This window comes from Pteropus medius, unplaced genomic scaffold (assembly GCF_902729225.1).
Source record: "Pteropus medius unplaced genomic scaffold, Ma_sr-lr_union100, whole genome shotgun sequence".
NCBI lineage: Eukaryota > Metazoa > Chordata > Mammalia > Chiroptera > Pteropodidae > Pteropus > Pteropus medius.
In genome coordinates this window covers 4,827,431-4,851,158 of record NW_024346667.1, presented here as the reverse complement: position 1 = coordinate 4,851,158, position 23,728 = coordinate 4,827,431, and the positions used below count along the sequence as shown (strand labels likewise).

The following is a 23,728-nucleotide window of genomic DNA, read 5'->3' as shown; positions in this document are numbered from 1 at the left end:
GAATTCCTTGAATTAGAAAAACTTTTAAATTGGAAAATGTTTTATAGAACTCTCATGATAAGCAATTGTTTTATTGGTCCCTAGAGAAAGACCACATTTTAAAAACAAATGAGTATAAGCGAATTTAACTATTCTTAAGTTTTGAATTAGTTCTTTAGCTTCTTGGGTTTTACACATGGTAATATCAACATTAGTATAAAAAGGCAGAAGGGAAAGCAAAAGATTTCCCAAAAAGGTGGAAATTTTTAAATTTATTGATATATAAGATTATGAGTATTATGAGAGATCAATTGGTATTGATCTCTTGGTCTGGCAGGAGGGAGTAAAGAATGGAATAAGTTATTGGTGTTTGTTTGTTTGTTAGGGTACAGCTTACCGTATTTGTTTTCCTGTTTTCCCCTCACAGTTTGGGTAACTGTTAAGGGTTTGGATAAACAGTTATTATCTCTGCAGGAATCTTCCTTCGTTCTGTAGGTTCCTCTGGTCTGGCCGTAGGGCTGACCAGCCAGGCTCCCATTTCTAGCGATACCTTGGCAGGTTCTGAAAACAACCTGGTTTAATATTTAGTCAATTTCTGTAGCTTCCTGCCTCTTCCCTGTATCACTATGTTGGAACTGGTTTTAAAGGATTTAATAACTGATTTTTTTTTCAAGAAATTGGACAAAAATGGAAGGTGATTTTTGAAAGTCTGATTGGAATTACAAAGAAAGTCTCAGAGCCTCCCCCAGGCCCTCACAGCCCACAGCTGCCTGAGGCAGCCTGTGCTAAACAAAGGAAATATAACTGGAAAAGGGCCAATTTTAAAAACACAGACTTTGGTTGTCTAGCCTGGTTCCTTAAAAATTGTGAAGGACAAGTTAAAAAAACCTTAGCATGATCTCCTTAGCAGGGGATGGGAAGACTCCACGCGGGAGCCGGGTAACCAGCCTTGGTCCTCCCACTCCGTGTACCATAGTTTTCTGGGCTGCCTAACAAAACTTAAAATTCCCCGTCGCTGTCTGCAGGGTTTGGTAGAAGTTAGAGGTGGTGTGAATCCATTGTCTCACTCGAAAATTTAGATTGGCAGTTAGAAATATTTGTGAAGCTAAATAGTGCTAGGGTTTTCTTTATTGAGTCCTTTCCTCCCAGAAATGGTCTTTTTTTTTTTTCTATGTCTGTCTTTTATGTCGATTGTCTTAAGGAAATGCCATAGGGACACACAGGCATAGGTTCCCTTAAGCTTGTCTCGTTCCAGCTGGCCTCACAAGCTGGAGAGATAAGTGATCCTCTCCAGACCGGAAAATAAAGTTCTGAAGACAAATGGTGTTTATATTTGCACAACAACGTAAATGCAGTTAATGCCCATAAAACTGTACACTTCAAATGGTTTAAACAGTAAATGTGGTGTTGTGTATATTTAATCACAAGGGAAAAATAAATGAAGTACTGATACATGTCACCACAGGGATGAGTGAACACTGAAAACACCGTAAATAAAAGAAGCCAGGCAGAAAAGGCCACCCAGATCGGAGTCATCTGTGCAGCCCAAATCCATCAACATTGTGAAAATGTGGGAACATCTCTGTCAAAGTTCCAAAGAAACGAAATCAGATCAGAACGGAGAAAATCATTCTCTCACAGTTGGGACAGGTGGTGAAAGCTCAGGTGGGACCCTGGACTGGATTCTCACATGGAAACCATAACGCTTTCCTCCCCGCAGGTGATGTGGCCAGTCATCCCGGGGATGGCACACCTGTTTGGGATGAAACGCCCCGGGAGTCCTGCGTGTCAAATGGCAAATGCGATAAAGCAATGACAACTGAGGGCTCTTAGTGCAGAGAAAGAGTCTGCACTGCCGTTGCAAGTTTTCTGAACTTTTGAAATGACTGGAAGGTAAATGACTATGTGAAACAACCATGTCGACACCATGCCAGAAAAGCGGAGAGAAGAACCAAGTTTGTTAGCGGCCGAGCCCTTTGCAGACAGGTCCACCCGGAGCGGGAAGCACATCTCCCTCAGAGCAGACCCCGTGGTCATCAGAGGCGCCGTGGGAAGACCAGGTTAGCAGCCACTACGACTCAGGTGTCGAGAGGATGACCTGGGATGCGGTGGACGCAGTGAATTCCCTTTGCCACATCACTCCACTAAGAAACTATAGTAACCGAAACGGTGGTATCGGCATAAAACAAACACATAAGTCAATAGAATAGAATGGAGCTGAAAAATCGAGCTCGCATAAATGGCGCTGGAACACTAAACAGCCGCACGCTGAAGGACCCTGGGCGTTACCTTGCAGCACACAGAAAAACCAGCAATTGTCCACAGTAAGCCCTCGCTCTGCTGAGTCCTCAGAAGCCCGACACCCCACACTCAGCAGCGTTCCTTCACAGGAAGCTTCCCCCTACCTTTTCATCCCTGGGAGGGTGCTGAGGTAAACCACGTCCAGGCGCAGCCCCACTTTGTCCCCAAAGCCACAGCACCTCCAGGGCTAATACTGCAGCACCTCAAATTCCTGCGGAATCAATGCCGCCATAGGACCAAGAAAGGGATCCTGGCAGCTCTGGCTCCTGGCTCTCTCAGTGCTTCAGGAAACTGGTCCCATAGGAAGTGCTCACTTAAACTGGGCCCGGAGGAAGTATACCTGGGAAGCGGTCTGGAAATACAGGAAACCAGCCTGCTGGAGGCGTTCCCGAGAACTCCAGCTGCCAGAAGTGCAACCCCTACCGCAGGCACCCCCTCTGCCGTCCACGGGCTGGCTGGAGCAGGGGTGGTGTACTCGCCTCCAAGTCTCATCTTGAACCTTGCACCTGGACCTCCTCTGCCCTCACAATCTGGCAGGGGCCAGAATGGAGCATTTCCCTGTAGGTCTCTCCTCACCCATACTCAGCTTATGCCCCATGGAGAATTCGCCTTCGGGTCTCTCCTCCGACGGCTTCCAGTACCCCTTTAGCCTTTCACATATGAGGCTTGTGCTTGAAATTGTCTCCAAGTCTGTACTCCCTCTGTACCCCAGGCACCCCCTCTTCCCCTCACAGGCTTGGTAGAACCGGGATAGAGAAATTTCCTCCAGGTCTCTACTCCACCCTACCCAAGTGGGAAGAAAAAGAGTAAGGTTTTATGGAAAGTAGCCTCACAGGATGTTAAGATCGGAAATTCTTCTCCAGGCAGGTCCTAGTGGGTAGTCAGCCCTAGGCCTAAAACTTCAGCGAAAGGTTTGAAGCCAATCCTGTCAATCATCAGTGGTGCATCTAGGTAAAGATGCATTTCAAATGACAAAAGCAATACCCCTGAAGGGGGTATTAACCCTCTCGAAAGCACATAATCTTGTTAGCCGTCCTGTAAGCCATCCTTGCCTTGTTTTCCCCCACCTGCATGTAATCTTCCTTATGTTCCCTCTGCAACTTCAAATGCATTAAAGAAGATGCAAAATCCATTCTTCAGAGCATTTGAGATCTTGCTCCTGGGCAGATGTTTGGCTCACGTAAAAAGTTACAAAAATTCTCTACAGGTTTAGAAGTTTCTTACGTGGGCACTGGCACCCACTCTGCTGCTCTCACTGATAGCAGCCGGACAGAGAAATTGAATCGTTTCAACCTTTCCACTACTATGAACGCTGCTTCTATGAATATTCATAAATAAGTTCTTTTTTTTGAACACTCATTTTCAATTTTTCAGAGTCTATATCTAGGAGTTATATACCTATGGGAATTTTTTCTGAGGTAATGCCGGCTATCATACATACAGTCTGCAGCATTTGACATTGCAGAGGCAAAGTTTTAGGATTCGGGTTTCGGGTTTCGGGTTAGGGCCATCTTTAACAACGGAACAGAGAGGACTTTGACTGAATGGGCCTTGCCAAGTCCCTCTCTGTCTGTCACACTCAGTACCTGATAAACTAGTTATCTCTGATGATAGCTCCATTCCTGGAGCGGGTCCTCAATCTGAATTCTTTCAGGTGATTAGGGGGAAGGTCAAAGGTTTTTCCTGGTTCTTTTGTTTATGAAAGTAATCAGCTAAAATAATCAGTATCCTTCTAAAAAAAAAAAGCATATATTGGGGTGGCAATTTCTGCTCCCCCTCAGTGTATTCATCTGCCCAGCCTGACAAATAAACTAACATACGAACAGATTTCAGCCCCACTGGGGATCCCCTGCATTAAAACCCACATGGGCCCCCAGGTCACAGCCTCCCCTGACCTATAGTATTAAGGACCCAGTTTCAAGGCTGGGGGGCACCTGCTGTCACCACTGGGGTGACATGAAAATCCGGTGTCACTCCAGCAGCATGGGGGGTGAGGGGGTGGGGGACAGTGGCAACGTGTGTTGTGTCCCTCGGTTCTTCCCCACCTACGCAGCAAAGAATTACAGGTCGGCGAGATTTAGAAAAAGTAAGAGTTATTGAAAGTACATTTTAGAAGGAGACCGGCCGGGCTAAGGAAGGCTGCAGCCCTGTGGAATTCAGGAGATGAAGAGATGAGACAGTACGCCCCAAAGGGAGGGGCGGGTTTCCAGCCAGGATTGCTGTAACCACCAGAAAGGGGAAGGTCTGTTTATATTTGGGCCCTGATGAGGGGTCCTAGATGATCCGAATGTGAGGTGCCCTTGACTGACAGTTGCTATATTAACTTTGCCTAGTGTGCATGTGCTTACCCAGAATTCAGTGTTATAATTAGATTCATGAACTTCCAGCCATAATCACGATATTATAATGACGGTATAATGAGGCTGGAGTTATGGGCAGTACTTCCTGCACATGAGTTTGTAGCTGGTTTAGGCCAGCAGCTTTTATGGACTTTGTCCTCTAGGATTTGGGATAATTTATAACCCTAAAATGGAGATGTTTCTAGGAGGTACTTAAGGAAGGTCTTCGAGGGAAGTTTCTATGGTTACAGAGCTGGGCCTTCACTCTTGTAGCAGGAGCCTGGGGAACTGCCTAACACTTCTGCTCCAGAATGCCTGGAGTTGGAGTCAGCGCTCAGGCAGCTTCCAGCAACAGAGCAGCCACCTTTAAACTGCCCTTCCACCTTGCTGCCAAGAGAGGACTGGGGCAGGGGGTGGGCCTGAGCTGCTGTCCAGGCGGAGCCTATCCCCAACACTTGCTGGGCCCCAAAGTCCCTTGTGAGCAGCAGCTTGGAGTCAGCCCCAAGTACTGAAGTCGCTGTGCTGGCTGCTCAAGACCCCTCGGCTATGCCTCTGAATCCCGCTGCCCACGGCTCTTTCCGGAGGAAGCCAAAGTGAGCCAAGGCCACTGACCCACCACTGGAACCATGGTAAGGCCACACGGGACAGCTGGTCAGCTCAGCCGGGCTTAATTCAGGCTAGGCCCCTGAGCAGGGTGCAGGAGAGCAAAGTTAGGTCATATTTGAGGCCAAGGGGAGGCCACAGGGAGGCCACGGGGACCCTCTTGAAGAGGACTTAGGCCTGTGAGGAGGCACAGGGTTATTGGGGGAAGGTATGGGAGAGAAGAGCCTTGTTGGACTCCAGTCGACCTTGGGTTGCTGCGTAAGCTTGGGGAACTTACAATATGTGGAGGATCCCAGCACAGCGCTTTGCACTCAGATGGCTTCCAATAAATGGGAGTCCTACCCACTGGGCTCCTGCTGTGACCTACAGGCCAGGAAGGTGCTGTGGAATCTCTTAGATGTGCCCCTTCCATGCTGGAAAAGCCTGGTGGGGAAGACGAAGGCCACTTCCAAGTCCTTGGACCACAGGCCAGCTTATGCAACCCTTTTCCTGATCATCCTGCTCAGCCTCCTGGGTCCCTCAGAGAGCTGCTCAGACTGAGCCCCGGGTCCTGCTTTCTCAGGCTCCACCCTGACCTCATCCTGCCTCCTAAGAATAGGCAGAGTCTTCTGTGTGATCTGCCCACCTGCCCTCCTCCTTATGACCCTGAGCAGTGATGATGGCAGGGAAGGAGCCTAGCTCAGCACACAGTCCCTCCTCTTCAATGACAGGACAGTGGGATGAAGGTCAAGGGCAGCCATGGCCACCTATCTGTGGTGACTTAGCTTTTCTCCTGTCACAGGTTCATGGGTACAAAGGAGTCGCATTCCAAAACTGGGCAAGGAGCTATGGCTGTTGCCCAGCGATGCACTATCAGCCCACATCCATATCCGAGATCATAGAGGTGAGTGTCCATCTCAGCTCAGTGCCCACTGGCCCAGCCCCTGGATCTCCAGCTTGTGCAGGCCCTATAGACCAGACTCTGCTCCAAAGCAGAGGCTGGGAGATGGGCTTGCCAGGCTAAGACTCCCAGCCCACCCCAGGTCTGCTAGCCAGGTGAGATGTACTATCTTACCTGGAGGATGAGTGCAGTGCAGTGCAGTGCAGAGCAGGAGAGGCGGCTGGGACGGCAGAGTGGCTGTGAGGGCATCCGGAGCTGCACGAAGAAGCTGGAGGTGTGCTAATACTTCGGCACTCGAAGGCCATTCCTAAACTATGCTGGCCTGCACAGCCGCGACTTACTAACAGGTGAGGCTGTTGTGGGCCGATGTTTCCCTAGAGGGCCACTAAGGACGAGTGAAAATAAAAACAGATTGTATAGTCGAGGGAGCTCTAGGAAGTTGGTGTTAAACAGGTTTCTTTATTCTAGAACTTGAACCTTTAAACATGCTGTATGTGTGTTTATTTGCTTGTGGAACTCCTTACAATATAAACTGTAAAACTGGTGTTCCATGGACCAGTGAGAGTGTTTGAGCAGGGACGCGAGGGTGAAAGGATGTGGATTCATTTAAGTGGCATCACGCATTCATTCATTTATTCATTCAGTGATCATTATAAACTGCCTACTCACGCTGGGCCCGGGGCAGACATGGGAGGTACAGAGTCAAATTAAGCCACTGTCACTGCCTTCAGAGGCTCCATTCCAGCCTAGGAGGCAGCTGAGGCCTGTGTGGGCCAAGGTGAGGGGCCGAGACCTTATTCTGAAGGCACTGGGACACCCCTGAGAGGGTTTGCCCTGAGGAATGTGATCAGGCTTGCCTGTAGAAAAGCCTCCAGCCAGGGGAGCACATGGGAGTCCCAATTCGGGACGTTTCCTTGGTTCTCCATCCCATTCACTTCCTGGCCCTTCTCTCCGGCTCTCTTTCCTGGGATGAACCGCACAGCAGCCTCCAGCCAGGCAGGGGCCCTGGAGGCGGCTTGCACGGCCCTGCGTGCTCCTGGCTGTGCCACAGACAAAGGCCTGAGCTGGGGCTCACCCAGGCATTGCCTTGGCAGGTGCCGGCCCTGGCCAGGCAGCAGAACAAGCCGGGGTGAAGGTGGTGGGTGGTGGCCACTCGCCCTCAGACATCGCCTGCACCGATGGCTTCCTGATCCACATGGGCAAGATGAACCGGGTCCTCCAGGTGCTCACAGCCCTCTCCTCCGCCTCTGCTGGCGCCCAGCCTTGGCCTCCATCCCAAACCCCAAGCAGAAGCTCATTAGCCTCTCCCCTATGGCCTGATCCCCTCCCTGCCCTTGAGTCCCAAAATGATGCCCCAATTCCTGACCCACAGTCCAGAGCCCTCCCTGGGCTTGCTCAGGCCTCTTGTCAGTTCTGCACCCCTGTGGCCATGGTGAGGATGTCCACCCCCTTTTCTGCCAGGGCCCACATCCCATTTGGCTACCTGGGGTGGGAGGTGGCTTGAGCTAACCACAGGCTGAGACATTCTCATTCATGCAGTTGTGAGGACTGGGCAATGACTCAGCTCATCTCAGCCTATGCTGTTCTGTTGCAGGTGGACACAGAGAAAAAGCAGGTGACCGTGGAGGCTGGCATCCACCTGGCTGACCTGCACCCACAGCTGGACAAGCATGGCCTGGCCTTGTCCAAGTAAGAGCCACTTCCCCCATTTTTAGGTGGGCCAGTGCTGCTCACTACCCCCTGCCTGGGGCACTCAGGGGCCGTAAGCAGATAGTGGAGCAGAGTCCATGACGGGTGACACTAGGAAGTGTTAGCTTCTGGGCCCTGATGTCTCTGTCCTCCCTGGGAACCCAGTCCCCCTCAAGTGGCTGCCTGCACAAGGCTCATCTGCCACTCAGAGGGAGTTAGGATGTCCCAGCATGTGTGTCCCAGGGGCCACCTGGGTCTACAACTCCAAGGATGCTGTGGGGATTGAGTGGCAGTAGGGAAGGACAGCTGTGTCAGGCCACGTGCTGGCTGGTTGATGCACCGTCTCATTTCATCATCACACCAGCCCTGAGAGGGAGAAACATAACCCCCACTGAGGGATGAAGAAACCAGGATTGAGGCCAAAGGGCTTATTTACCCAAGTCACTGGCTGGGGCATTCGCCGTGTGGCGAGCCAGAGGCTGCAGGACACAGCGCCGTGCTTAAGAGACAGACAGACAGTGTGGTGAAGACCCCAGCTCCAAGAGCAGCCGGCCTGGGTGCACGTCCCGCTTGCACCCCATACGAGCTTGTGTCCAGTTCCTTGACCCACCTGAACCTCAGAATTCTCATCTGGAAAAGTGGGTCTATAAAATAGGGGTGCTCAGAGGACCGGACGAGTAAAAGACGCCCCACATATTAAGCGCTCCGTAAATGTTTGTTCTTGTTCATTTTCCTGGCTCCATCAATGCCTCGTTCCACAGCCTCCAGAAGTGAACTGTCCCCCGAGGCTCCTTATGTCCATCCCCTCAGAGGCCAAAGCCTGGTCTTTCCTTCCGAGGCCCTTCTCCCTGAGGGCCTTGCTGTCCCCAGCCTGCTTTCTCCTACTCTGTCACAGCCTCTCTTCCACGTTCCTCTTTCGTCTTCGTAAACTTCATGGAGAAGGGAAGAAGGTTGCAGCTGGATCGACCACCCTCCCTGTGCACACTTGGGCGGCTCTGTTTTTCGCTGTGATTCATAATTCTGTGACAAACGTCGTCGTGCCTGTGTCTTCCCACGCGCCGGAGCATCCCCCTGGCGCAGGCTGTCTGCGACCCCCTGTTAACATTCCGGTCTTTTCAGAAGGGGCCATATTACCCAGCAGTCCAGTGAGTAGGAACAGAGATGACAGAGGACACAAGGTGAGGGGAGGACAAGGGGGGACGGGAAAAGGCTTCGGTCTCTCTCATCCTCTTACTGTCCTGCCAGGGCAGCCCCCAGGCCCCTCTGCAGGAAGGCATGAAGCTAGATTTTCTGATTGTCAGCTTGTCAACTTAAGTTGAAATCAGAGCAGAGCCACTGGTGTCCTCCAGCCTGCGTTTTGGGGAGCCTGCCTGCCTCGGGGCTCTGGGTCTGCTGAGGGGAGGGATCATTTCAAATCCCTGCCCTTCCACACCAAGCCCATTAATTGTGAAACTGTTATGTACGATGTAAGGCTCCAATCACCTTGGCAAACAATAGACCTTCAGTAAATATTGTCTTTCTTCTCCTTTAAGCTGGGGCTGGAATATCTCAGAAAGCTCCTGAGATGTAAGCCTCTTATGCTCCTGACCCGCTCTTTCCTTGACCCTGAGATCTGGGCGTATCTTTCTAATTTCTGGCCCCAGACTGCATGCCCCAGGAGCAATACAACTTCCCTTAAGAAATCTGGTCCTCTTGTGTACACAGAACCTTTTATTCATTCCAGGGCCTGGAACTCTGGGCTGAAGGAGGCGGGGTTTATTCTAGATGGCCCGAGACGCCCCTGAAGGTTTCTAAGAATGGTCTTCTCCTTCCTCACAACTCAGGGAGGTTCCTACCTATTCATGGCAGCTTGGGATGTCTGTGTGTCATCTGACCCACGTCCCCCGGGACTTCTCAGGCCTTACTAGGCTGGATCTAAAGAAGTCTTAGCAGGAACACTGGGGCCTTGGGTTGGTGGAGAAGATATTGTTGATGGGTGGGGGACCGAGAGAAGGGAGCTTGTAGGCTGTGGAAACCCCGGAGCTACGCAGGCAGGCCCCCCACCCCCACCCCAGAGCTGGGCCATGCCCCTGCCAGCTCATGTGACAGGTCACCGAGGTGAGGAAACAGGCTCAGAGACAAGGAGGGCCAGCGAGCCAGACAAGCGAAGTCATGAGAAGTGCGAGACAAGAACCCAGGGAGGAGATGAATCTACTATTCTGCTCTGAGGGCCTCACACCGCAACCTGGGGGCCACTGTCCCAGGGAAGCCTAACTGGTTGGTCCCTTGTGTCCTTCTCGCTCTGTCCTGCCGAGCCCAGCCTGGGAGCCGTGTCAGATGTGACTGCAGGTGGCGTCATTGGGACCGGAACACACAACACGGGGATCAAGCACAGCATCCTGGCCACCCAGGTGAGCGTGCCTACCTCGCAGCGCTCTGCTGACTGCCAGGGAGAAGGGAGGGTTGGCTGGAGCCCCACTTTACCGAGGCTCCTGGGAAATCTCGTTCCCCCAGAGCCTGTTGGCTCAGCTCCTTGTGGGCCTCAAAACCAGCCCAGGTGTCTTCCAGGAACAGCATCTCCTGCTCTCAGCCTCATCTGTCCCTGACAGACACAAGTGACAAAGGAGTCCTCATATGTGTTAATACGCCGCTGCCTCTCAGGAGCCTCCTGGCCACCTTGTGGAAAAGGGCAAGCAGGGCAAGGCATTCATCCTCATTGAAAGCGGGAGCCAGGCAGGGCAAGGGGTCCTTCCACAGTAGCAAGTCCGGCGGTCAGAGGGTGGCCGGGGCTACCTGGAGCCCAGCACATGTGGGCCTCGGATCCACACCTGACCTTCATTGAAAAGCGTATCTTAAACTTCGCAGGAGCCTAGTGTGGGGAACTGGTTATGAGCCCAGGTTTCGGATTTAGATCTGAGTTCAAAACCTGCCTCCTACCAGCTCTGGGTATGCGCATGTAGATAGGTTATTTAACTTCTCTGTACATCCCTGTGTCTGGGACGTGGGGAGAATTCTCCTTGACCCAGGAGGAGTAGATGAGATGGCATCTATTAAACGTGCGGTGGACGCGGTGAAAGGCTGTGAAGCCTGCATCAGGAGCTGCCCTGCGGAGGGCTACCTCCGTTCACTTTCACGTTAGGAGGGGCTTCCTAGCAGGCAGGGTGTGGGGCAGGCTGCAGGGCGCACACACTGAAGTGGCTGCCCCTCCGTCAGGGATGGTGGAGACCCCGTGCTCTGTCGGCACTCCAGGGCTCGCCAGGTGATTTTTGCCCCCGGGAGCTCATCTGTGCTGCAGCTCCTGGAACATTAGGGCTGAGCACTGGGGCTCGGCTGTGCATCCCAGCTCCCCTGTTGTCTGTGTGACCTGGGGCAAGTCTTTTTGCCTCTGGCTACCTCAGTTTGCTCCCCCGGAAAATGGGGATGATCACGACAGCCATGCACGTGGGGGCTTAGGAGAGTGTACACAGGGCTCGCTGGTGATAGGTTTGGCATGTAAGGCAAGGCATTTTCCAGAGCTCGTACTTCGTACTGTCAAATTTCAGCATTTCTGGGGGTTGGACCACACTGATCACTTAAGTGTCCCCCAGTCAACTAACCAGGTATATGGCTCTCCCTCTGAGCAAGACAGAACACCGGAGCAAGCGTGGGCTGAATGTGACGGCTGGGAGCCTGGGTCCCATGTGCTCTAGCCACAGTGGCACCGACATCAAAGAAAACAGCCCGAAGGCGTTCTCTAAGGGACGCGGTCAGTTTTCTGGAACACCATGAGGGAATCCTAATTCAGGAACCCTAATTCACAGCTACTGTGCCTTGAAACCCCACTCCGCTTTCTCATCAGCAGTGTGCGCTCACCCTGGCACCGCTCGCCCTCCCCCGCTCCCTCTTTGTCCCACGCCGCAACCTGGGGGACACTGTCCCAGGAAAGCCTAACTGGTCCCTTGTGTCCCTCTTGCTCTTGTCCTGCTGAGCCCAGAGAACCACCAGGCCAAAGAGGGGCAACCCAAGGGGCGGAGGGAGCAGGGAAGGGGAAAGGCCGAGGCTCCGCGTTACCCGTTCCCCCCACTCCACAGGTAAGAGCCATTGCAGCCAAAGCATGATACATTTTGTAGGACCTGATCTCCAGGTGCTCAGAGCCCTCAATGGACATGTCATTCCTCGCTCCTACCCAGAGCTGACTTTACTGCCCACGAAAGCCCAGTGGTCACTGGGGGTGAAGGATGACACAGTGGCCCTCTTCCCAAGATTTGGCCACAGTCCTAGTCGGCTCTCCAGGGCCGATGTCAAACTGATTGCCTCAGTTTCTCAAAATGATCAGCGGAGTATGAAAATAACTCTGGCCACAGATCAAAAGGCTCATGAGATTTACTGGCTCCTTCTCTCAGACAGCCCAACTCAGCAGGACCGGCTCTGGGACAGCAGCGGGGGATGCCGCCGATGTACTTTACACATCATGCCAACGGAAGGAGCCCGGAGAGGGGACTGACACCCTTCACATCCACTGTACGCCAGGCACTTAGCCGCATCTTCACACAGTATCTGAGAGAGTTATTCTTCTACAGATGAGGAAACAGGTTAAATGACATGCCCAAGGTCACAGAACATGTAAAATCACTGCCCACCTTTACTTGTTGCTGGACCCGGCTAAAGTATCTCACTGGCCAGTTCTCATTCACTGCTCTGACTCTTACACAAAATCTGCTTTTCATAAAAATTGTCCCGACCCCCTCACTACCACAGAGGGCCATCGTGCCCCATTTCTTCCGCTTTCTCCTGTCTAGTCTTGGCCACTGTTAATCAGAATTAGCTCAGCTTTATTTGTTCTCTGACCCTGAGCGCCCAGCCACCACCTACACGTGTCAAAAGCAATTTCGGTCCAAATTAGCAGGTAGCAGAGTATGGAGAGGAACTCAAATAGGCCATGAGAGAGCATTCCTCCGGAAATGGGCCCAAGGTGAAAGATGCCAGAGCTAATCATTTGTCTCCAAGGAGCATCCTACTCTTTGTAGAAACCCAGAGGTTGCTAGGCAGGTGCGTCCAAGTGAGAGACCCTGGTTCCTGAGGTGAGAGGATGGACTCAGCTTGCCTGAGGTGGCACCCAGGAGAAGTGACAGGCAGAGAGAGGCTGCGGGTGGGGACAGTGGGCTGGTCTTACCCCAGATGCACGCATATGCTCCCTCTGCCTTTGCCAGGCCCTCCACCCAGGACCTGGCAGCTATCTGGAGCCCGGGCTCATCTTAGTCCTCCTCGGGGCGGGGCAGAGGCTTGCTGCACCTTGACCGTGAAGCCCACAGAATGAGCAAAGCAGTGGTGGGAGGACAAGACGTGCAGGTCCCATGGAACCTCACGTGATGGATGGTTCCCCTCTCCCTACCGAGGGCTGACGCCACTCATCCAGAGCCTCGCCTTCTCCATTTCCCCTTTCTCCCTCTCTAAAGACTGAGACCCCCTTCAGGCTGTGACCGTAGACCCTGCCAGGAAAGTCCCCTGTGGCCAGATGACAGTGATCTTCCCAGGCCAGGTCATCCCTGACTTCACTTGCAAAGACAGAGAGGTGAGGGCTTCACCTGAAGGGTGCGGGAAATGCCCCCCTGGATTCTGAGTGAGGCTCTTCTCTCGCTGCCAGGTGGTGGCATTGACCCTGCTGACGGCCGACGGGACCATTCTTGAGTGCTCCGAGTCCAGCAACACAGAGGTGTTCCAGGCCGTGCGGGTTCGCCTGGGCTGCCTCGGAGTCATCCTCACCATCACCCTGCAGTGTGTGCCCCAGTTCCACTTGCAGGAGACTTCCTTCCCTTCCACCCTGAGAGAGGTACTGGTCTCTTTCTCGCCACTGGTCAACCTCAGAAAATGAATGGAGGACGTCGACAAGTGGGCCATGTGCCACGGACAGCCCCCTGTGGCTCTGCGGGCCCCTTGAAAGGGGGAGTGGGCTGACCTCGTCATCCCCTCCTCGGCCTTAGCAACACTGTGACCAGAACCTTTTCTGAGCAGGTCAGTGAAGCTCAGAGGACCTGCAGGGGGATGGCAGAGGTACAGCCAAAAAGCAGGCTGGGTAGCGACTTGCTGTAGGAGACAAGGCGCCGGCAGGAACTGACTCCTTCTTGGAGGGCATTGACTCCCAAGTGCACCCAGCCACAGGGAACACCCAGATTTCCTTTATAGTGTTTTTTTCACAGCAAGGGGTGGGTGGACTAACTTCCACATTGCCCTGTGCCTGAGGTCATATGCAGGGGATTTGGATCTGGATGATGGGGGTGGGGGGGTGCTGGCTTCTGACTGAAAGCAGTGTTTTTTGAATGAATGAAAAACTCATGTTGGAGAGACAGACTGACGGAAGGACAGACGGACAATCTTAGCCAATCTCGGCCCTGTCAAAGGAGAAACAGAGAGTGGATGGACCAGTTATCAGGAGACTCAGCTTTAATACGCTAGAAGGAGCCATTACATTCACTGCCGGGACTCTGGGCAGTACAGTGAGACGGCACAGGATGCTAGGACACGAGGAAATGGGGGTTTTCCACTCTCGTGCCCAGCCCCTTCCTCCAGGCCAACCCACTGGGCCGTGTTCCCTGCTCTCACAGGAGAAAAGCAGCTCCACCCAGAGGCTTCCGTGGTGACAGCCCTGTGGGCCATGGGCTTGCGCCCTGTCAGGATGGAAGTGATAGCGATGGAGCCCTGGGGTTTCTTCCCGAACGTCTCCCAGGCTTACAGCACAGCAGGAAAGGCCCTTCTCTTCAAATCAAGAAGCCTGGTGCTCTCTGACATTCACTGCGCTCCAGGCTCTGTGCCGGTAGCTCTAGGGTGGGAGCCTGGGAAACTACGGCCTGCAGGCAAAACCTGGCTTGCCACCTGTTCTTGTATATACAGTTCTATTACCACGTAGCGACGCTCATCGTTCATGTGTTATCTGTAGCTGCTTTGTCATTATCCTTGGCAGAGCTGAGTAGTTGCGACAGAGACCGTATGGCTCTGCGATGTTATCTCCATGTGTTCAATAATGAGCCGTGTTAGAGCAGGAGTCTCCTGTTCATTTCACTGAGGGCTAAGATGTGTCAGGCATTATGGGGATAAGAGATGATGATGATGATGGTGATGACAATGACAATCTGAGTAACAGTAGTAGCAGCAACAGCTTATACATATACTGTACTAATCATGTTCCTGACACCATTTTAAGCATTTTCTAGGCATTAGTACATTTAATCTTCATAACAATCTTGACCTGGATTCTGTTATTAATCCCATTTTATAAGTGGGAAAACCAAGACACAAAGATATTAACTTGCCCGAACTCGTACCGCTAACTGTTGAAGCCAGGACAACTAAGAAATCATTGCGATCCTTTAACCCACTCAGGGAAGTCAGCGTGGAAGTGGACCATTTTAAGGTCCAGCTATTATGAGACATTTCTTGCCATTTGGCAATGTTAGGACAATTTTAAGAATTTCCTTTTGATGGGGAGAAACTGAGGCACACCCTGGGCCCTGACTTCCAGAACTCCCCACCATCATCCTATGACCAATGCCATCTTTCCTCCTTCCTTCTGCTGAGGTCAGGTTCTTGACAACCTGGACAGCCATCTGAAGAAATCCGAGTACTTCTGCTTCCTCTGGTCCCCACACACCGAGAACGTCAGCTTCATCTACCAGGACCACACCAACAAGGAAGCCACCCTGTCACACAGCCCACAGTCCCCATACCCCTTCAGCTACACGGCGGCTGATGCTTGAAGTGAGATGTCATCCCGGAGGTCAGTGAGATGTGAGAAGGGAAGCAGCAAGGGGAACATCGCTGAGCGTGAGGAGAGAAGCAGAAACGACCAGAGCATGGAAGGAAGACGGAAGGTGGGCCCAGCGAGGGTCCACTGTGTCCCTGGGTAGGGATGTGTAGCGGTGAGGTCAAGGGTGGGGGTGCAAAGGACAGAAGTGTGGGCAGGACAGGATGGGATAAGATACAGAACTAGGCAGCTGGACTAGACCTCAGAAACCGTCTAACACATCGGACCTTCCCTCCAATACCCCCATCTCTCCCACCCCCAATTATGCAGGTGAAGAAACTAGTAGTTTCATATCTGTCCCTCCTGTGCTTAGCAAACAGGCTGCTTCTCAGCAGAATAAAACAAAGCCTTCACTTAGGATGGATGTTGATGGGATGAGTCAGGCAAAGACTATGACACCTATTATGTGTAAGGGCTGGTGTGGGGTTAATAAAGGGCGATAGCTGGACATAGGGCTCATTGGCTCTAAAGAGGAAAGCCAGATGTATTCCTTTGTCTTGTGAAAAATACATACACACAGAATGAAAGGGACTGGGGCAGGGGAACTGACTGTGCCACCAAGGAGTGAGGTTTTTAATTGTCCTGGCATGTGAGTCACCCTGCCCCCGCCCCTCCCCCCACACACACACACAATATTGCCACTCTCTCTCTACAGGGACACATCTCTCTCTAAGGGGACACCATGAGGAACGGAACTGATCACAAATTCTGCTCCCCAGCCCCCCTCCTCTTCAGCCAGCTGGTTTGGGGACTATGCCATCGGATTCCATTTACTGGAGTTCCTGCTCTGGATCAGGTAGGAATGTAGGGGCACCGTTTCTGGCATCTGCCGTATGCTTTTTGAGGATGTGGTCCATCCAAAGAACTCCCTTACCTTCATGCACACAGATTCGGTCTGGCTCCTGAGACAGTGGTTTTCTGTTCTGACTCACAGGTGATGCAGTGAATCTTTTAATATTGTCCTGCTTTCTACCTTTTCCCTAAAATCTGTGCTCATGCTCGGGCCCCATGTCTGCCCCTGGACGCGTATTATCAGTGATAGATAGGCAAGGTTTTACAGGGCCTTCAGTGGGGACTTTGTATCCAGCCAAGAAATCATATGGGATGACATCATATAAAAACTTAACAGATATTTCATACATACAAAATAATATAGGCAACGTATATTTAAGATATAAATAAGTGCCACATACTCAACACCAGCTTCAGAAACAAAACAACACGAGTACAACGGAGTCCTCTTTGCGGAATTCACAGATCGCAACCCCTCCCCCCAAGAGGAAACCCCCACCCTGAACTTCCTGCTTATCATTCTCTTGCTTTTATTTATACTGTAGTTTTATGAATCCTGAAATAATAAAGTCACTAGTTCAGCTTCGATAGTCATATTTATCCACGTTGATATGGAGAGCTCTAATTTTTTTGTTTTTCTCTGTATAGATACATTTACCACAATGTATCCATATTCTTATTGATGGATATTTGGATCATTTCCAGGATTCTTAGCCATTACAAACAATGTTGCTGTGAACATTCTCGAACATTGCTCCTGGTGCTTTTTATGTCTTAAGTATGTACTCATGAGTGGAATTCTTGGACCATCAAGTATGGGCATCTTCAGTTTTATCAGATTGAAGTCATTATTATACCAAGTTAACTTGCAAACACTCTGAGACTCTGCACCACGAGCTAGCCAAGTCCGCTGTTGACAGCCTTCTATATTTCCTGGTGATGTGTATTAAACATTACCTCATTACAGTTTTTGATTCTTATATCCCTGATTATTAATGAGGTTGCACACCTTTTCAGTTTGTTGATCCTTCAGATTTCTCTTCTCTTAAATACCTATTTATGTATTTTGCCCTTTTTAAAAATTGAGTGGCTTTTTTTTTCTTTTCTTGCTATTTTGTAGAGTTTTATTTACATGTATTTTGAGCATTAGTCCTTTGTTGGTTATATGTGTTGCAACATATTCTCCCTGTTTGAGTCTTGTCTTTCACTTTTATGGTGTTTTGTGGTGTGCAGATGTATTTAATTTTAATATAGCCAAACTTATCCATCTATTCTCTTCTCTTTGGGAATTTTGTGTCTTATTAAGAAAACTTTCCCTGCCCGTAAAGTCATAAAAGCACACAAAAGGAGGCGCTGACAGCAGGACCGGGAGAGCTGGCCAGTGTGCCTGTCAGTTCTGGGCGTGGCCCAGCCCCAGGTGTCTGTTTGAGAAGAGTCGGCCCCATCCTTTCAGCAGGAGGGCGGCGGGGAGGTGTGGGGATCGGGGGCGGGTGTGCACATTTAGGGGAAGACGACAAACTGGGAAGAGAACTAACTGCCCAGAAAGTGTTAAGACAGTGAGACTAGAGATGTGACCTGCTGGATCTGGGCGGAGAAGGGACTAGGAGTAGTGAGTGAGCTGAGCCGAAGGCTATCACGCCACCAGATTATGGACTGGGGTTGAGAGTGGCCAGGCTTTCTCTGTAGCCTCCATCACAGCAGCTCGGCAGCTTTATGTGCCTGTGTCTGTGGAGTGCGAGCCCAGTGAGCACTCAAAGAGATTGGACTCTAAATCACTCACCACGGCCACATCCCAGCCGGGGCTGGCTCTCCGTGAGAGCTCTGCGGCCTCTGAGCTCAGCCCAGTTGGCTCTACCTTAATGGCTTCTGGACACTGCCTCCCCTGCCTCATCTCTGCAGCTCTGGACACTGACTGAGCTGTGTGCCTGAGGGTGTAGAAGTAAACCGTAAATAACGATTGGGAAACTGGTGGTTTACCAGTAGCTTCACAGTAAGACTTACTTTACCCTCATGAGGGCAGGAACCCTGTCTGTCCTGTCATACTTGATCTCCAGTGCCCCAGACAGTGCCTGGCACCTGGACAAAGCTCATAGATATTCATGTAAGAAATGCCAAAAGAAAAGCTTGATCCATGTCCTTGAGCTGTTGAGTACCAGTCAACTGTAGGGTGATAGTGGTGGCCATAGCTGACCAGGACAGAGAGGCAGGCTATCTGTCAGGACTCAGTCCCTGGAGGGTGAGTCAGGATCAGGGCCAAGTTCAGCTCCTATGGGTAGAACAGCCCTGTGCCCCGAGGCCAGTGGAAGCCCCACCTCAGCCAGGCTGGTTTCTGAGACATAAGAGAGCATCTGCCTTGAGAGAGAGGAATCCTCTCTGCTCTGGCCCTGGAGCACGTATCCATATCTGAGTTCCAGAAAACTCAGTCACCTTGGGATCAGAGAGGGAGCATGAGCTGTGGAGTCAAGTGGACCTTGGACTCTGATCCTTGCCCTACATTCACCTGCTGTGTGACTGGGTAAATCACTCAGCCTCTCCACACTGGTTTACCTGTACAGTGAGTAAAGCCGATAGCAACGACTGAGTTCTTGGGAAGATTCAGGCTAAGTCCACATGAAGGGTGTTCACTGGACATCACTTCCCTCTCTCTTCGCAAAGGTCCATGAAGGCTTCTTGTGGCTCACCTACATGGCAGAATACGAGGCCCTGGATCCAGTGATATTATCTGTAAACCCACACGAGGTGTTCTGAGCAGTTGAGATGGATTTATGGGATGAGGAGATGGCAGAAACAGGAGGAGGGTTAGACCTGTGGGCAGGGAAAGTGGCTGCTGAGCCTCTGGGCAGAGGCCACCTGCAGGGAGAAAGGGGAGTAAATCCAGAGAGAGAGGCCTGCACTGAGGTTTCAGGCCCATAGGTCCCAAAGCCCATTTTCACTTTAACCAGATCGAAGCCAGACAGAGCCTGGTCACCAGGGGTTTTTAGTGACTCCAGGAGAGGCAGGAGCTGCTGCTGAGGTGGTTAAAGCCAGCTCACCTCACAGGGCCCTGAGCTGTCAGGACCCAGGTTCATGAGTGGGATGACTGGACAGCCCTCTGTCCGGCCATCCCGTGATGAGCCTCTGGACCTGTGCCCACTTGGGCCCTTGCCAGAACCGGTTCACCCCTGCCCCAGCCCCAAAGAGCTCCTGGTTGCACATCTGAGGTTGGCCCTCGTGGAGGCTGCCTTTTAGCTTCTCCGTTTACAACCTGCAGCTCAAGTCTCTCTGCCCTTAATGTGCAGATTTTTGACACTTTCATGGACACAAGGAGATGGCAGAAATCCTTCACCTCCCTGGATGATTCCCGTGCTGTCTTTCCCGTGTCCCTGTGTCCTGAGTGCATATAATGCAGTGAGAGGGCATAGGCTTTGGAGTGTCAGGCAGACCTGCTGACATCTACGCCATTGTGAACCCATCCATCACATGCAGATACGTTAGATGGCGCACACCACACACGCACACACCAACAGGCCCGTGGTCCAGCGCCTACCCACAGCAGGAGCTCCCTTCCCCCTCCCCTTTTGGGCCGATACCACAGGCCTTTGGTCTGACATTGCACAGCATCGAGAAGGCTGATTTTGTTTTCTTGTCTTTCCAACATATCTGCAGTGAACATTTAGTTTTTTTATAAACAGGAAAAAAGTGAACTTTAATCTCTCTGTGTGTGTGTAAGTATAGATTTTGAAGAATAGAACTTGGTGAGTGAGTTTCCTAGATCAAAAAGCCAGGCGATAGCTCCTTCCTGGCCAGGAAGCACAGAATCCTCCTTTTGCAATTCTTTGTGTGGTTCTAGCATCATTTCCAGAGACAAGAGCCTATAAGCTGAGACCCCTCCCTAGGACACTGGCCCCCACTGACCACTTTCAACATTCAGGGCTTCCCAGGATGGTCAGGTGTGGAAGGAAGGTGAAATACTACAGTCTTTATGGAAATTAATCTGGTAGCAATCTGCGAAAATTAAAATTATACTCGCCCTTTGCCCCGATACTCTGGAAAGGACATAACGACAAAGGTATTTATTATTACAGTGTAGCATGTGGTGACAGAAAACTGAAAACAAATAATAAGTGTTGGTGAGGATGTGGAGGAATCGGACCCATGTGCACTGTTGGTGGGATGTAAATTGGTGCAACCACATGGAAAACAGTATGGATGTTCCTCAAAAAGTTAAAAATAGAGCTGCCATATGATCCATCAATCTCACTTCTGAGTATATATCTTCAAGAATCGAAAGCACAGTCTCAAAGGAATAACATGCACGCTCATGTTAACGGCAGCATTATTCACAGTATAGTGTCCATCAGTGCATGAATGGATAAACATAATGTGGTATATCCATACAGTGGAGTGTTACTGAGCTTTGAAAAAGATGAACATTCCAGCACATGCTACAACGTGGTTGAACTCAGGGTATGATGCTAAGTGAAATAAGCCAGACACAAAAGGACAAACACTGCATGGTTCTGCTTCTATGAGGTTTCTAAAGTAGTCAAATTCATAGAAACGAAGTAGAATGGGGGTTACCAGGGTCCGGAGAGAGGGGGAATAGGGAGTTGTTTAACATGGACAGAGTTTCAGTTTTGCAAGATTCTGAAGAGCCATTGCACAACAATGTGAATATACTTAACACTACCAAACTGTACACTTAAATATGGTTAAGGTGGTGAATTTTATGTTTTGTGGTTTTGGTGGGGTGGGGGGGGTTGTTTGTTTTGTTTCTCTTTGTTTTTTTTTTAATTTTTAAAACTTCTGACTTAACCTTTTCTGTTAGTAAGTCTGTCTTGGCTAGTGGGTCAGGCAGTGAAGACTGAGCAACTAGGTTATGTGGCCATGCTTCTTGCACGTTGAATGAGGTAATTCTGAAATTCTTAGGCTTTGTCAAAAAGATATCTAAAGTAGGAAATACGTATATATGTAATATATATATATATACATACACAGAGAGAATTGTATGTACGTTTCGCAAAAGGAAAACACGCCTCTCACAGAGTCTGAAGCTTATGATGTATTTCTTCAGCATATAAAAACCCCAAGCTAATAGGATGCCTAGGGGACAATTCAAGAATGCGATGTTCTAGAGGGGAGGCCCAGAGTCCAGAAAAAAAAAATCCAAAAACTATTATTACATAATATAATTATAAATGTATAATATACATATATAATAATAACATTGTATGTATCTATATAGAGACACAAAATTTTTTGAAATTATTTAAACTCATGACGACTTTCAGATGCCAATTGAAAAATATGTGAGAGGATGCAAGCTTTCTCAGATCCTGGAATGAGCCATGAGCAAAAACCCTCAAGTTGCTGTGTCATTGCTCTCCGTGTCCTTCAGGCAGAGCCACATCTTGATCTCCATGTCACATGCCAAGTTCCAGGTGTGGCTCAGAGAAGGTGCTAGGTAACTGTGGGACGGTGTGAGCAGGGACAGGGCTTCGCCTCCTTTGGCCCAACCCCCAGGCCCTACGGCAAGGATGTGTCACGACTGGACTACTGGCTGGCCTACCAGACGATCATGAAGAAGGTCGGGGGCAGGCCCCACCGGGCCAAAGTAGGACTTGCCAGTCAGAGCCTCGCCTGCTGTGTCAGCTGGGCAGCTGCTGTGAGCCAGGGCTTCCACCAGAGGGCGCGCCTCTTTCCCGTTTCTCTGCCTGCCCAAGGCTGAGAAAAGTGGCGCTGAGCAAGTCCCAGGAAGGAGGGGCTCCCCCAGACCCAGCTTCCCTCTGCATTCGTGGTCCAGCAGCCCAGTGACTGTAATTTCCTCAGAGTTTTCAGAAAAATTCCTCCTCTTTCACTTCATTTGATTCTCATAGAAACCCTGGCAGCCGGGTAAGGGAGGGGTCGGTGAGCCCGTTTAACAGAGGAAACTTAGGGTCTCCCAGGTGATGGGACTTACTAATTAGCAGTAAAACTGAGGCCAGAGGACTCTCTCCTTTCTGTCACACTGCCTGATGGGACTGGGAATGGGGAATTTAATGCTACATTTTAACACCTTCCTTCTTTAGTTTCCAGAAACTTCCTCCTGTTTGGGTCTCTACATTGTGTGTGTGTGTGTGTGTGTGTGCCTGCGTATGCATGTATGTGCGTGCATGCACCTATGGGTATGGGTACCTGCATTCGTGCACATGCATGTGTGTGTGTGGAGGGGTGCATGCATGTGTGTGTGTGCCTGCTGGTAGGGATGTCACACATGCAGGCACATGGGCATGGCGTGCCTGTTTGCAGCCTCACTGAAATGCCAGCTCCAGGGATTGAGGTCTCTTGCATCTTGTTGCTTCCACAGGCAGAGAAACGGGAAAGAGGGGCGCCCTCTGGTGGAAGGATTTTGAAAAAATGTATCCTGCCTTCCCAAAGTTCTGTGCCATCAGAGAAAAGCTGGACCCCACTGGGATGTTTCTGAATGCGTATCTGGAGGTGTTCTACTGAAGCAGAAACAGAAAACAAGAAGAGCTCACCCCACCCATCCCCAGAGTTGCCTCCGATGAGGCCGAAGGCTGTGTTCCTTGGCCTGAGGGGAACAGACCTTTTCCCTGGGGCCTCTGCCAGAGAGCCCATCGCTGCTCTGACCCGCAGCGATGGGCCTGGCTCTGGGCAGGACACATCCCTCTCCTACCTTTTTTATCCTCACAGGAACCCCATGCATGGAAGAGCACCCAACTCCCATTTACATCTTCATGCAGCACCCCCTTTCCCTAAACCTACATTACCACATCCTGTTTTCCCAAGAGATAGAGAAGCCCCAAAGTGTTATGTTTCTCTAGGAGCTCAGGGATTCATTCAGTCATTCACAGATTTCACCTGCCTGTGGGAGGGTCCCTTTCTTAAAGGGGTCCCCTCTCCAACCCTCTTAAGAAGAGGCCCCATTGGCATGTGTTTGGGCACAGAAGTTGTGTGTACTGTACTCCACTTCTTTCCACTCTTGGGGGGTCTTTTCAAATGTTCGGGTGAGTACCCTTCTGCCCTGGAACTTCCCTCTCGCCTATGGGTAGACCTGTCCATCTGACCTCCCATAGCCTGAACTTCGGCATGCCTATTTCAGAGGATGTTTGGGAAATGGGATTTTCCTTGCTTTCATCTTAATAAAAGTCAAAAATTGATTCACCCTCTGATCCCTTCTCTTTATCTCCAAGGTAACCCTTCGGGGCGCACTGATTTCCTGGCTTTCCTCCGGAGGTATCAGGTCTTAGACTTAACTGGGAAATGCTCTTTATATTCCTTTTGCAAATATAGTTTCCGTTCGCCTCTGACCTACCACCTTTCTTGTATGGAGCACTCACTGAACATCTATGAGGTGCCAAGTGCTCTGGGGAATTAAAATAACTTTAAGACATGTTCCTGGCCTCAAAA

General features: G+C 50.7%; 1 protein-coding gene across 1 annotated transcript; it reads left to right on the top strand.

The window, feature by feature from the left end:
* Positions 1-1,906: 1,906 nt before the first annotated feature.
* Positions 1,907-23,482, top strand: LOC120613175 (L-gulonolactone oxidase-like). Its single transcript, XM_039875768.1, is given in 13 exon segments — positions 1,907-2,039; positions 2,370-2,917; positions 6,004-6,105; positions 7,197-7,226; positions 7,229-7,324; positions 7,697-7,791; positions 10,091-10,181; positions 13,394-13,579; positions 15,327-15,437; positions 16,267-16,343; positions 17,985-18,183; positions 21,783-21,932; positions 22,682-23,482. Coding segments are annotated over 13 exon segments (1,944 nt in total). The 3' UTR covers positions 22,808-23,482.
* The last annotated feature ends 246 nt before the right edge of the window (positions 23,483-23,728 follow it).